The 14,554-nt window shown below is 35.9% G+C and overlaps 1 protein-coding gene across 3 annotated transcripts in view; it reads right to left on the bottom strand.

The window, feature by feature from the left end:
- st14 (ST14 transmembrane serine protease matriptase) overlaps positions 1–13,577 on the bottom strand; it is a 40,627-nt gene extending 27,050 nt beyond the window's left edge. For 2 of the 3 annotated variants that reach the window (XM_016507719.1, XM_016507721.1), the window contains exon 1: positions 13,084–13,426. In XM_016507719.1, the coding sequence (XP_016363205.1) occupies positions 13,084–13,107 (24 nt within the window). In that variant the 5' untranslated portion in view covers positions 13,108–13,426. Of the gene's footprint in view, positions 1–13,083; positions 13,427–13,558 lie in introns of those variants that run through there. The other variant, XM_016507720.1, reaches the window with a different exon arrangement.
- Positions 13,578–14,554: the final 977 nt, after the last annotated feature.

Below are 14,554 nucleotides of genomic sequence, written 5' to 3'. Positions count from 1 at the left end.
TGTTGGGAGGGGGGGGTGGGGGGGGGGGGGCTGTTCACTGAAAGGTTGAGAAACCCAAAATGATTCTTCTATGACATCACAACACAGTATCAACTACCCGTTACAATATATCCATCAATAATTCTGATACTGGATATATATTGGCCAGTATTTAATTGTGCATGCTCATTTCTCTTATTTTGACATTTTCAACAAAAGTTAATATTTTAAACATTTATTAATTTAATAATGTTGTAAATGCAAACTACTTTAGTAAATATTTAAATTAATATCCATTTTTAATTACTGTACATTACAATGTTGTGATGCCTAATTTCCCTTGCCATATATTTATTTATTTATAGAGCATAGGAGCTACACTGCAGAAGTTGCTTGAATGTGCATGCAAAATAGCCAAAAAAAAAAAAGTCTAAATCACTATTTCAGAGGTCTGTGTTTGAGAAAGGTTCAATTTACTGCTTGATTTTGCAAGATGCGGTTAGGGTACTGCTGTGAGATATCTGGATGGGTTGCATACTCTATGCAGAATCCCCAAAGGAAGCAAAGGTACTAAATAACAGGACTGACAGACATCCACAGTCAGGCATTTAAGAAACCAATATGCCTCTTCTCTCATTTCCTCTTTTCTTCACACTGTTGACTCCACACACAAAAAACACTCTAATTGTCCATAAATCAGCAGTTCCCCACCGCAGTGGTATCATACTGAAGCTAAACTGGGAATGTGGAATGGTACAGTGCACGTTCTGAACTAAAAGCGCATGCACACACAATAAAGAAAGGGTTCACAATTAAAAAGTGGTTAGAAATCAGCGTCTACACCCTGGGAGAAGAGGAATCAGAAGATCATTAGGGAGCTAGAATCACATTGGTATTAAATCAATTTGTCAGACATGCAAACCCCCCTTTTAAGATCCTGGCCCGATTACAACGGCGAGTGCGATAACTCATCGCAATTAAAGCCATTCTTACTGTAGGCCACCTGGCACTCAAGCTGCCTAAATTGGAATTTTTTAATAGCCATCATGGCATAAGATTAAGAGAATCATCGGGGAACGTGGGTCACTTGCTGCTGTGGGCTTCTGTTATCAGTCATCCTGATCACAGCCTAACAACAGCATTACATACCGTGATTCTACACATAACCCTCTGCAAAACACCGTACTGAAGACATATCACTCTCAGTAAGGGCCATCAGCAAAACAGTAGTGTCTCTTTTTCACTTTTATCAGCCAGGGTAGACAAATCTAATTAGACGCCCTTCCACAGGTGTAATCCGAATAAAGTCGGTGCGTGTTCTTTCTCTGAACTGAGGATTGCTTAGAAAATGGAGCGATAACACTGTAATTAAAGATTAAGGTGGATGGAGCTTTTCGATGGAACAAACAAAAGAAAACTACTTTATGTGAAAGCAAAATAAAGGCTACCCATTCTCTTCCAGTTATTTTACCTGTACAAAACAGCCCATTATGCTGTATTTGTTTTCATATTATTTTAATGTATTACCATAATCATAAAAACACTGGTTTGTAGCGCAAACAGTTTTACCTTTTACTGCACTTTGTTATTCTTCTCATTATTTACCTATAGCTGAATCAGACGTCTCGCACTTTCACTGAAAATAGCTTACTTGCACGCTGAAATATAAAGTGGATAAAGACGGATCCACTGTTCCCACACTGTTTAACCTATAAACTAGCAAGAAATAATGTTTCTAATAGATATTTCCCATGGTCTTCCAATAAAAGTTATTAAAAAGCTGAGCCTCTTTTTACTTTCTTGTCCCCTAGGGAAAGATAAATGAGACGGAGGTAAAATTAATACTCCTAATTATATTTCAGGATGTCTTCTATCAACTGAAATTAGATGAAAATGTCTATATCATGGGGCAACAGAAATACAGAATACATGAAAAATGGTTCCAGTGACACAACTTGCTCTAAATAAGAATTAAGTGATTAAGTGTAGAACTGAAGCAATCAATGGGGAAGATGTGATGAACTAACTACAGTTCAAATAAAAATATCAACAAAAATTATAGAAAACTGCTAATGCACAAACTTTTCTTTTGCAGCTGGGAAAAGATTTAATATTCAGCCTATTTAAATACAGCTAAGTAATTACTAAACAATACTATTATTTAAAGCGCTATCACAGCTTATCCTAAAACATCTGCACAACATTCCAAATCTACCATTTTAGGAACAATGCTTCGTTTAATAATTCATGTTTTAGTCAAACATGATTCTATTTAAAATGTAAAGTTATTTACTTTGACCCACACACACAAAAAAGAAGTATTTAACATTAAAAATCAAAGCAAATATAAAGAATGTGCTTTTGAAAGAATATTAGAATATTAGTTTTGAAAAAAAGAAGAAAAAAAAAAAAGTGACCAAATCATAGAATACAATCAATCACGTCAGGCTAGAGTCAGCAGTATCCTGCAGTGTGGATTTCCCACATCAGAGGGTGTTCACAGCCGTAAGGACAGATTCGCTAACCTGTCACCTCTTTTTAAGGAGTGGTGTTCTTGAACTGAGAGATGTGACCCGTGCGTTAAACTATTTCTGCTTACCACATCGAAAATAATCGATGGCATGCGTAACCAAACCTGTCCCACAAGCCTGAAGAAAAAGGAAGGACCAAAACAGAAGAAACTGATATTTTTAGCATCTAAAAATGTTTTAGATACTGCTACCTGCAGATAAGGCCATGGATAAGATATAAAATTCTTCACGTTACACTTATCTCTCTCATGGCAGACACATCACAGGCTGTTGACTCAACTCATCATTCTATTTTACTTTAATTTTGCTCTGCAACATATCGGCACTGTTTGCATTTGTTCGGTTTTATTTCTGTTCCTCTGTTTCTCTAGGAACTAAAAGTTCAGTCTTTGTACTTCTAGCCTCAGCTACCTGCCAAGAACATAAAATGTTAATGAGTCACTATTGTGCAGCCAAAGCGACAGCTAAAATAGTGGTCAGAACCTGCTAATCATAAGCAGGATTTGACATTTACATAGGTGAAGCCCACACATTCATGCTGGAGCAAAATCAGCATGATTAAGAAAATGTTTTCACCTTAACTAAAGTATAGGGCGGCACCAATATTAAAATTCTGGCAGATACAATGAGCCAGTTTGTTTTTATTTTATGTTATGGATGATAACTAATAAATGGCAGAAAACAAAATAGTATAAAATTAATCTGAATAAACTACAAATGAATTTAGGCATCATAACATTATAAAGTACAATATAAAAAATGGATATTCATAGATTTTTAAAGATTACATTTAACAGTGTTATTAAATTGTTAGTGTTTTAAAGATTAACTCTGAGTGTTAGATGGCGACAAGTCAAGTAAAAACATGAGCACAGATTTCAAAAAATTGTTTGATATATTTAATATTGACTGTTAAAAAAATAAAATAAAAATAACTTAAAAATAAACAAATAATTAGGGCTGCACGATAAATCGAAATGGAATCGAGATCTCGATTCGACAGAATCTGCGATTGTCATGCGTATCTTTCAGTGAAGCACGGTTCTGTGATCAGCAGTAAATCTCCATCCAAAGGCCAGAGGGCGCTCTCGCGCTGAAACTCCAAATACGCCTCACAGAAGAAATTCGCTGCAGCTGAATAAACAGAAGATTCAACTGCTTTCATTGATTCAAGGTGACTAATAAACACACGACTATGGCAATATACGGTTTATCTGAGTTCGTATTATTATAATTTTCATTAAAATAAAGTATATTTATAATGCAATGCCTTTATCACTGCTTAAATACTATGAAATATGTTGCGTGCCTTATTCTGTGTAAGAAGCCACAACATCTCACAGAAGGATTTATTTCAAACACTCGACTGACATTATGAAGTGAGTTTGGAGTAAAAATATGTTATTAAATGTGGTATTTTTTTTTACATGCTTTCAGATGGATCAGCATTTACTTCACAGAGCCGTAGTTCACTGAGAAGCTATGCAAACAGCTGTCATTATCGCGAACGATTTCTTCAATTTCAGAATCGCGCAATAAAATCTGCGATTTTTTGTGTAACTTGTCAGTGAACTACGGCTCTGTGTAGTAAATGCTGCTCCATCTGAAAGCACGAGATGATGATTTACTGCTGATTACAGAACCGGCTTTACTATCACAATGCGCATGACAATCGCATTCGATTAATCGTGCAGCCCTACAAATAATATTTGGTAAATGTATGCGTCAATACATGGCTGATGTGTTGCAAAAATTCAACACACTAAGACAGTCTCATGACAAAATGATGTAAGCTCTTGAATTGAGACAATAATTGGAGAGAATGCAAGAAAGCAGCTTTACTATTGTCATGCATTCTTCTGATGTGTACAGTCTGTAAAACCAAGCAGACCACATTTCTGCTGGAGTCCAGCTGTCTAGTGCTTCTGACATGGAGCTGGACCAGAGGCCAGTAATCACTGACTGGTCAGTCAGCTGGAAAAGACAGTTCAGGACACTGAGGAGCCTCCAAACAACACAAGAGCAATTAAACCTTAAAGAATGAATCCCCCTAAGACAAAACAGAATATTTAAAGATATGTTTAGGCAATTAAAAGATGGATCCTGAGAAAGGATGGTTGAGCAAATTATTCAGTTGATTTGTTTGTCCTTCATACAGCAGATAATTGTACTATATTAAGGGCTTTTTGAGAGGTATTATGAAACAAATAGCAGAAAACTACTAGTAAATGTCGAGCTTTTGACAACTTCTGTGAAGCGTTTCAAAAGGAAACTCATCCTAGACAGGAAAAACAAAGGTTTTTGTAAAATTGTTGGAATTAAAATATTATTCCACTACTCTGAGGAATTAATTGTGGACCAAAACTCAGGCCATGTACTGAAAATCTTTCAACAGTCACGAAGTAAATGATTCATTAAGTTGCATTGATTTTTAATTAATAAAGCAAGCTAGCAAGAAGAGCAGGAAATGATGATAATTTATGAAACTGTTGAAAATAAACTGAAACTAACAGAAACTAAACTGGATTTTTTGAGAAAACAGCAACATGATGTGTCAAGATTCCTGTGTTGTCTCTATTAGTCCATACTAACAGTAATACTTTAATTACAAAATGAATTTCAAATGAACAGAAAGGCCTCGATATCACCCACGTCTACAAATGTGTCATCCTAATATACCAGTCATCATGTAAGCATTTGTATATCCTGGATAAACTCTGAACCATTTGGACTTTCCTATGAGGCAAGCAATCATCATTTTTGAGATATCGTACCCTAAACATGGCTTTCCAGATAAGAGGTTTTTAGGCCTGAAAATAATGAATACTTAAAGGGCTAAGAAATATATATAAAAATGTTTGAATCTGCAGATTTTTTATGTCACCAACAACAAATAAGAAAGCTATACTCTTAAAACCACTGGGTTGAAGCTAACCCAACTTGAGCTGTTTTGAGTTGTTGCAACCCACTGAAACCTAGCGTGTACGGTTGTTCATTTAATTAAAGCATAATGGCTTGATTTATGCTAGTTCATTTAACAGGAATACTAGCATATTTCTACCAAATTATTTTGAACAAAATTTGAAACAGTGTAGAAGCAGCCTTGTCTGATATGACATGGACTGACCCAGTTCACAGAAATAGTTCTGCCTTGTGACAAATTAATTTCATAAATATTCCAGACAGTCTCTCAATTCATATGAGGCCATAAAGACAGCATGCATAGTAATTATAAAGTGTAATTATATAGGGCTGTGAATCTTTGGGTACAGCGAATCAATTCGATTTACGGTTCATAGGTTTTCGATTCGATTCAAGAATGATTTTTGCTAATTTAGAACGATTCAATTCAATTCGATTCACAATTAAATTCGATTCGATTAACGATTCGATTCTGCATTCAAGTGCATTCACAGTATGGCTGTGCAATTAATCGCATGCGATTGTCATGCGCATCTCGTCAGTAAAACCGGTTCCGTGATTGGTAGTAAATCGCCATCCCCTGCTTTCAGATGGAGTGACATTTAATACAAAGAGCCATAGTTCACTGACAAGCTAGGCGATATCGTGTTCATAATCGAATGTGATTCATCTGCGATTATGAACTCTTGCCTATTTGTCAGTGAACTATGGCTCAGTGAACTATGGCTCTGTGTAGTGAATGCCACTCAATCTGAAAGCAGGTGATGGAGATTTACTACTAACCACGGGACCAGCTTTACTGACGAGATGCGCATGACAATTGCATGCGATTAAATGCACAGCCCTAATTCACAGGATTATTTAAATGCTTCCCCTAAATTCTTTAAATGCTTAGTCATGAGGCAAATTACACAGCAGCCTTTATGGTTACAGAACCAAAGGTTAGAAGAAAAAAAAACACTTTTGTCCATTGTTAGATGCTAGTTTAATGATGCATGGCATGGCATATGTAGAAATTAATGTTTGAGAAATACATTTTCCTATAAGTTTGATTGCATCATATAATAATTGCTGTTAATAGTGTTCATCACCTGTTTGATTACATCTTTAATTGATTACATCTTTAATTGATTTTCCCATACATTTCTGCCATATGTACATTAACTGACAGTCACCACTGATAAGCTACCACTAAATGTTGTAGAAGCTTAATTTGCTGTAAAGTTGCTTTGCAATGATTTGTATCGTGAAAAGCGCTATACAAATAAACTTGAATTGAATTTAATGTAAGCCAAGATTTTAAAAGTATTTACTATATATACAAATTTACAGTCTTTAGATTTACTTGGTCAACATTATTTACTGGAAATTTTCTTTTCACCATAACCTTCAAATTTAAGGTTTTGCTCTACACTGATGCATCATTTCATGAAAATTAAATGTGTCCCGGCCTTAAGAAACAGACGGAAAAATTTATTCACTGCAATTTCTCCTCTTTGTTGCAGGTCTCATTTCATTCACATTTTCATGAAATAATGCATCACACGGAGCAAAACCTTCAATTTGAAGGTTATGGTGAAAATAAAATTTCCAGTAAATAATGTTGACCAAATAAATCTAAAGACTGTAAATTTGTATATATAGTAAATATCTTTATATTGCATAAACCCATATTGCATGAAATTTTGTGAACTTCAGGGATGTAATAGCATATAAACAGTATTAAAGCTAACACAAGCCACAAAAATTCCCAAGTCACAACTTTGATTTCAACGGGTCAGTAAGTATCCAACATTTTTGCAACACAAACCCAACAAAAACAGAACGATTCTCGTACATCACAATTCCTGGAACTCTCAATAAACCAGGGAGTGAATCACATTGTAGCTTAAAGCTATTTATGCATCTAATGCTTATGCTGATATCTAGAACAGGTGTGCATTCATGTCTGAACATCACCTAAAACCACCGATTTCAGCTTGTGCAGCAAATTGGAGGAAATGCCATCCATTTTGCAATGTATTTCTATTCTTTTCATCTGTTTTTCTCAAAATGAATAAGATAGTCCCATGTCTAGAGTGGCTATGAATAGTTGAGAATGTACCAAACAATACTGTTTGCCTCAGTATCATCAGTCCACATCACAGCAAAGAAACAAATTACATTCAACCTAAATGAATGGTATTGAAGATTAGTCACAAAAGAAAAAAATCTGCTGTATTAATCTAAGATGTTGAAGAGAAAGCAGACAAGACTCAAAGTTTTCAATAGCGCATCTCAAACAACTGCATTTCTAAATACTACAAATACTGTTCTTCAAGGTGTGGTTCATAAATGGGCTCCTGCACTTGCAAAATACACCAAAATCCAATGATAATGGTAAAATACCACACATAGTTCATTTAAAAAAAACATTTTCTAAGAAAGCATCTCAGGAATTTTGTTCTTGCCTACAAAGTACAAAAGTATGACATGGTGTTGTATTCTTATTTTTGAAAAACTAAAGGTATGCAATTATTAAATAAGATACTTTTTCCTATAAAACCTACCGTTATATAAATAAGCTTGTCTGGAGGAGCCTGAAAACAAGACAAAATACATTCGTTGTGCTCCTGGAGTTTTTAAGGATTCTGGCTATCAAGTTGAAACAGGCCTGATTCCGAGGAACAGAACAGACTGCAAAATACCTGGAAATCTAGGTGTGTTTAGCAGGAAACAGAGCCCATCTGTACACATTACCTCCCCCTAATGCAGTGAAGGTCTTATGCTCATTGCTATGGTCATTGCTCATTGCTAGTTTTACTTGATCTTAGTGCTGCGTTCGACACTATAGATCATGACATACTCCTAGATCGATTACAAAACTATACAGGTATTCAAGGGCAGGCTTTAAGATGGTTTAGATCCTACCTGTCCGATCGCTACCATTTTGTTCATTTAAATGGGGAGTCATCTCAGTTATCACCAGTAAAATATGGAGTGCCACAAGGATCTGTCCTAGGTCCTCTGCTATTTTCAATATACATGTTGCCCCTTGGTAATATTATTAGAAAATACGGGATTAGTTTCCACTGTTATGCCGATGATACTCAACTATATATCTCAACATGACCAGATGAAACTTCTAAATTATCTAAGCTAACAGAGTGTGTTAAAAATGTAAAAGATTGGATGACCAATAATTTTCTCCTATTAAATTCGGATAAGACAGAGATATTACTTATTGGACCAAAAGACAGTACACAGAATCTCTTGGATTACAATTTCCAACTAGACGGATGTACTGTTACTTCCTCTACAGTCAAAAATCTGGGTGTTATATTAGATAGCAACTTGTCTTTTGAAAATCATATTTCCCATGCTACAAAAAACAGCATTCTTCCATCTTAGAAACATTGTCAAGTTACGAAACAATCCATCACGCTCCCTAAGGTCACAAAACTCTGGACTTTTGGTAGAACCAAGGATAGCAAAATCCACTAATGGAGGTAGAGCTTTTTCGTATTTGGCTCCCAAACTCTGGAATAGCCTTCCTGATAACGTTCGGGGTTCAGACACACTCTCTCTGTTTAAATCTAGATTAAAGACACGCTACCACTAAATATTGTAGAAACTTAATTTGCTGTAAAGTTGCTTTGCAATGATTTGTATCGTGAAAAGCGCTATCAAATAAACTTGAATTGAATTGAATTATGCATGTCTGATCATATATGGCTATATCTAAAATTCAAGTCAACATAATTTGGTAGTTGGTTGCCATGGTTAAACTATACAAAAAGCCAATGCATCTAGTGAAAAAAATAGCCAAAGAAATGATTAATTCTTATCAGCCTATTTATAGGACACACACATCCATGTCTTTACTTAAGTAGTGAAGGCAAGACAAGAACCTCAAGGGAAATGACTGGCTTTATTTGGGATTTGAAAATAGGTGATATAAATGACATCTCACACCAGTAATCTAGATTTCTCAACTCAAAGTGATTCAGAACGAGACATGAATAAAGTGGATTATATGACATAATGTTTCAAAACTGGGTGTATCTCTCGGTTTTTGCTCCCATGAGCATTGTGTTACTGTATTTTGTCATCACAGACAAATAACAACTAAAACCCACAAACTGCAGATGTGACTCAGACCATGACATTGCACCTTAACTAAGGACAAGGAAGATGTCATAAAAAGCCAAGCCCAAAGCCGCTATGTCTTCATTTACAACTTTATGACAAGAATTTACACTTTACCACAACCACACAGAGAAACATCATTACAATAACACTGTGCTACTAAATGGATCTCAAATACTTCATTTCCCTTCTGGGCATGTACAGTATCTGTTAGGATAATCTTACCTTACTGTTAATAAACTGGTAGAGCATAATGCTAGCAACACCAAAGTCAAGGGATTGAGTTCTAGGGAACACAAAAACTTTTACCCTGAATGCTAAATGCCAATGTCAGGGATTTACCCAATGAAGCCTACAATATCATATTTAACATCATATTTGATACGGTCTTCAAAATTATCAATGTGATCAAAACTGCTGAAAAACCTGTTGCAACTGTCTACTACAGCCTTCTGTCATCTGATTGATAGTTTATACTTTTTTTATTAAGTAAAAGGACTTTTAGTATAATTCTAAAAATGCCTGGACACCGTCAGGTCATACTGCAGCGAAATATTTAATGATTTTTAGAAAGAACTTATAGGAATAACTTTGACATTGTTAGTAATATTTCAAGTTGAACATTTACTAGACCGAAGCAACTTTTTACTTCATTATCCATACATCACTTTTTGGAAAAATCTTGTTCAAATCTATTTATAGTATACATCAGTCTTTTGAGAAACGTTTATTTGTTCATCTCTCAATCAAAATGTATTGCATTGCATTACATGTTTGCCCCCACAGTAGAAACTACAGAGCATTGATAATAAAACTAAGCATTTAAATATAATTTTACTAAGACATTACTGAGAAATACAGAGTGACAACTGATATTTATATGCATTCATGCAAGTAGTCTGATTCTTATAAAGATCTCAGTGATTTACATCACAAGCTATCAAAATTTCATCTTACTTGTTTGCCATTTAAATGACAGCTGCACTAAATTTCATATTTTGCCCTTTTGGGCCTCTGTTAAAATTTGTCATCGTCCATATTCACAATTTAATGTACTACATGAACCATAAAAGACTGATGCATCAAATATGACACAAACATAACACACACATGCAAACCCGTGTGAAAGTTTCATAAACTGTTCCGTCTGAAAAATTTGTTTTTTATTTCATATGTCAGGGTTTACAGGGTTAGTACAGTACCTGACAAACTATGTCTATCTGGTTTAGGCTACCCAAGAAGCACTTGTTTGAAGGTTAATCCGGTCTTTCATTCAAACTGACACAGACACACACTAAAATTAGCTTCTTCGCATCATATAAAACTAACATTTCACTCTATTCAATCGTAGCATTTCTGGACACTAACCTTTCACTGACCAGAACGTCGTAGTTAGGAAATCTTCTTACGTGAATGTTTTCAATTAACAAATCTTTCTCGTTCACCTCTTGAACTGAACTAGTTCATGATTCAAGTTTCTGTACTTTTGAGGCGTAACGATGGCCTAGCTATAACCCGAGGAGAGGATCAGCTGACGATTCTCTTTTGTGAGTGTATTCAAACGAGTATTTATTTAAAAATAAATGACGTTTATAGTGAATGCCCCTATAAATGGTCTTATTTTTACGATTTAGTTTTAATCCAAATGATGCGTGTGCTAAGTGAGTGAACATCAAAGATCACACAACAGAAATGCCATGTCTCTGATTTGGCCTGCATTTGGCGGGTCGTATATCATTTTTCGAGGTTTTTGTTTCCTGTGCGCTTTTTTTATCCATCTTTCGCGAAGAATGGAGCTGCGTTGGAGTGTTTGATAGTATTTTGGGTGCTGTTATATCGCTACACCATACAATTTGTAGATAGAAAAGGCTGAAAAGGTTTTGAGGTTAATGTGTTACAAATAAATCAAGCATAAATCTTGAGATACTATTTTAACCTGGTGAAATGTAAATGTCACAGGGCACGAAACTATATTAATTTATTTTCTTTTTTTTGAATCCATCTGGACCATAGAACGGGACTCTCAAAAGCCTTGACATCCGGGTATCCGGTAGATAAATCTTTAGTTTTAATCCAAATGATGCGTGTGCTAAGTGAGTGGACATCAAAGATCACACAACAGAAGTGCGCTCGCTCTCTCTCTCTCGCTCTCTCTCTCTCTCTCTCTCTCTACTGTTAAGCAACTTGTGCATTGTTTTACTTACTTGTTTTTTTAGTCTGAATATGGCACTTATCACATGCTGTGTGGTATCGGCGTTTGGTATCGGGGCATTTTAACGAGTACGAGTACGGAAGCTCAGTATCGGGCCCGATACCGCATCCCTAGTGAAAACTTTCACAGTTCAGTTTGGGTCAGCTGACCCGTAGTGAACTGTGACATTTTTCACAGATCAGAATAGTTATGTTACTGACTCAGGGAAGGGTCAGCTGACCCGTAGTGAACTGTGACATTTTTCACAGATCAGAATGGTGATGTTACTGACTGAACCATTATCGGACCATAACTGCACTGTGAACGTTTTCACAAATCAAAATAGTGATGTAAATGAATCAGGGAAGGGTTAACTAACCAACACTGCACTGTGAAATTTTTCAGTTCAGAATTAAGTTAAGGGATCAAGAAAGGGTTAACTGACAAAAGCTATACTGAGAAACTTTCGCAAATCAGAATATTGAAGCCAAGTACTCAAGGAAAGGTACAACAACCAACACTTTATTGTCAAACAAAGTGTACAAGTGTATAGGCTAATTTACCTGATGAATTGGAAACTGTTATTCATTGGAACAGCACCGTATGACATTATTATACAAAAAATGGGGGGCAGAGCAAAGAGAAACACTGCCACGCGAAAAATGCGATTGAAAGTTTTCACAAATTGAGTTTGACTTAAAACAATGTTTTTGTATTCCAGCAGTCTGCGTGTTTATTGGTAATAGACGTTAAACATGAAGAACGCCTTTCTTTCACATTCCTTACTAGCGGACTTACCAAGGGGTTTACGGACAAGAGCTTTGCTGTGAAAAAAATCACAAATCAAGTTGGTGAAGATGGCACCGGTTTTATTCCTCTAAGTGTCCAACTTTTGGAGCTATAGGCATTATAAAATTAAGAGTCGCTACGAAAAAAAAAAACCCGATTTCGGCCCGAAGGACAGCGTCACCTGAATTCACAAATCATGGAGAATGATATTCGGTATTATTTGCATGTCTATGACAGCACACTGCGTATTTATAGCCAAAAGAAATCTGAATATCAAACCGCAACCTATCTTTACTGCGGTAAAAAAAAAACTAAAAAAAACTGGGCAACGTCCCAAATTATCTCTAAGATACGAGTTTAAATTCACATAGGCTATTCAAGTTGTGTGGTCAATTTTTAACCCGGTAAGTTACCCTGAGGGATCTATAACTTACATGTGGTTTAATGTATCCGGTTTAATAATAAAGTTGACAACATAGCTGGGGAAATACCCCATTTCATTCAACGTGCAGAGATTTTTTTGTTTAAAAACAAGACACTTACTTGTTCAAACGCGGCAGAACTCATGTTTTTTCAGGAAAGTAGTTTGTCTCGCTACTAAACAGAAGCGTGCACGCCTGACGTTCCGACCAGTCAATGCAGGCGCTGTTTTTTTAGGCAGTTTGGGTGAAATAGTCCAATTGTAAAAGTTCTTGATGGGCCGTTCAGAGTTTGAAGGAGTGAATCCCGCGGCGTTCTCTCATCTCTCTCACCTGAAGGCAGTGAATGACGCTGTAGTTTCAGTGGGCATGACAAGCTAAGACTAGGCTACTTCCGTCAGCAAACACAGGCGTTTACAAACAGAGTGTTACAAGAGTCTAGCAGTAGTTTTTTTATGCTGGTTTCAGTCACCTTGTTCAGAATTGTTCGGAAATTCTCCTAACTACAAAGTAATATTATGATATTGCAGCTAGTTAAACGGGAACAAATGCATTCTGGTGTAATAAATACCTGAAACGGCAAGAGGTGTAATAAATACCCGAATGGTTGAACTGTGCTCTCAGGACAAGGGGATCATAGAAATATCAAGCCGGTGCAAGGATTTATGATTGTTTGTCTATGTATATTTGTGCGTTTGTGTGTGTGTGTGTGTGTGTGTGTGACTGAGAGAAAGAACCAATTGGGACCTTGGCCTGATAAATGGAAAGATAAATTAGCTGAACGTATTTTATTTCGTAGGGTGGGGCACAGCTTTTTCATTACAGAATGGATGTTTCTTAGTATAGCAATTTGTATCACTGAGTAATCTTATTAGATTTTTAGTATGTAATACATACTTGCATTGAGGAGGAAATTGCTGTCTTTCATTGACAGTGGACTGCAGATGTCCGATATGCAACAACTTAATGAGTTTCCATGCATCTTAGATTGTAAAAGAATCTGTTTGATTTTACATTTGTACTTTTGGACTGGCTTTTTGTCTGAGAAAATTCAATGTATGTGTAAAATGTGAGTTTTGAGTAGTCTTTCAGAAGACAGATTGTTACAGCAGACACGTTCTCAGCCCTGATGCTGGAGGGTTGTTGATTCAGTGCTATTAGATATGCTGCAGCCTCTGCGGCCTGCAGTGCTGACGAAGCCTGCTGTACCTCCAGGCCCAAGATGGAAAAATAATATTACTCAGACATTTTATGCCTGACATCCCACGCTTATTTGTTTTTCTGGGTTTTTTGCATAATGATAGAGAACTGTTATTGGATGTTAAAGCCTTTTTGAATTTAAAAAGGGTTGGAAATCCTTTCTGAAAAAAATAAAAAATAAAAAAATAATGGGGCAGATTTGTATATTATATAAAGACTTTATATAATTTAATGCTAGATTTGGCCACATGCAGATGTTGGGGAAATAAAGTGTTGCGCAGGAAGAGGATTGTGTCTGCCTGACAGGATATAAAAGCTGTAAATCCCTTTCAATTCTTGTGAACAAATCAGGGTGCGATCAAGAGAACACATCTCTGTCAATCCCTCATTTTTAT

This window comes from Sinocyclocheilus anshuiensis, unplaced genomic scaffold (genome assembly GCF_001515605.1).
Source record: "Sinocyclocheilus anshuiensis isolate Anshui unplaced genomic scaffold, SAMN03320099.WGS_v1.1 scaffold758, whole genome shotgun sequence".
NCBI lineage: Eukaryota > Metazoa > Chordata > Actinopteri > Cypriniformes > Cyprinidae > Sinocyclocheilus > Sinocyclocheilus anshuiensis.
This window is presented reverse-complemented; position numbering and strand designations above follow the sequence as displayed.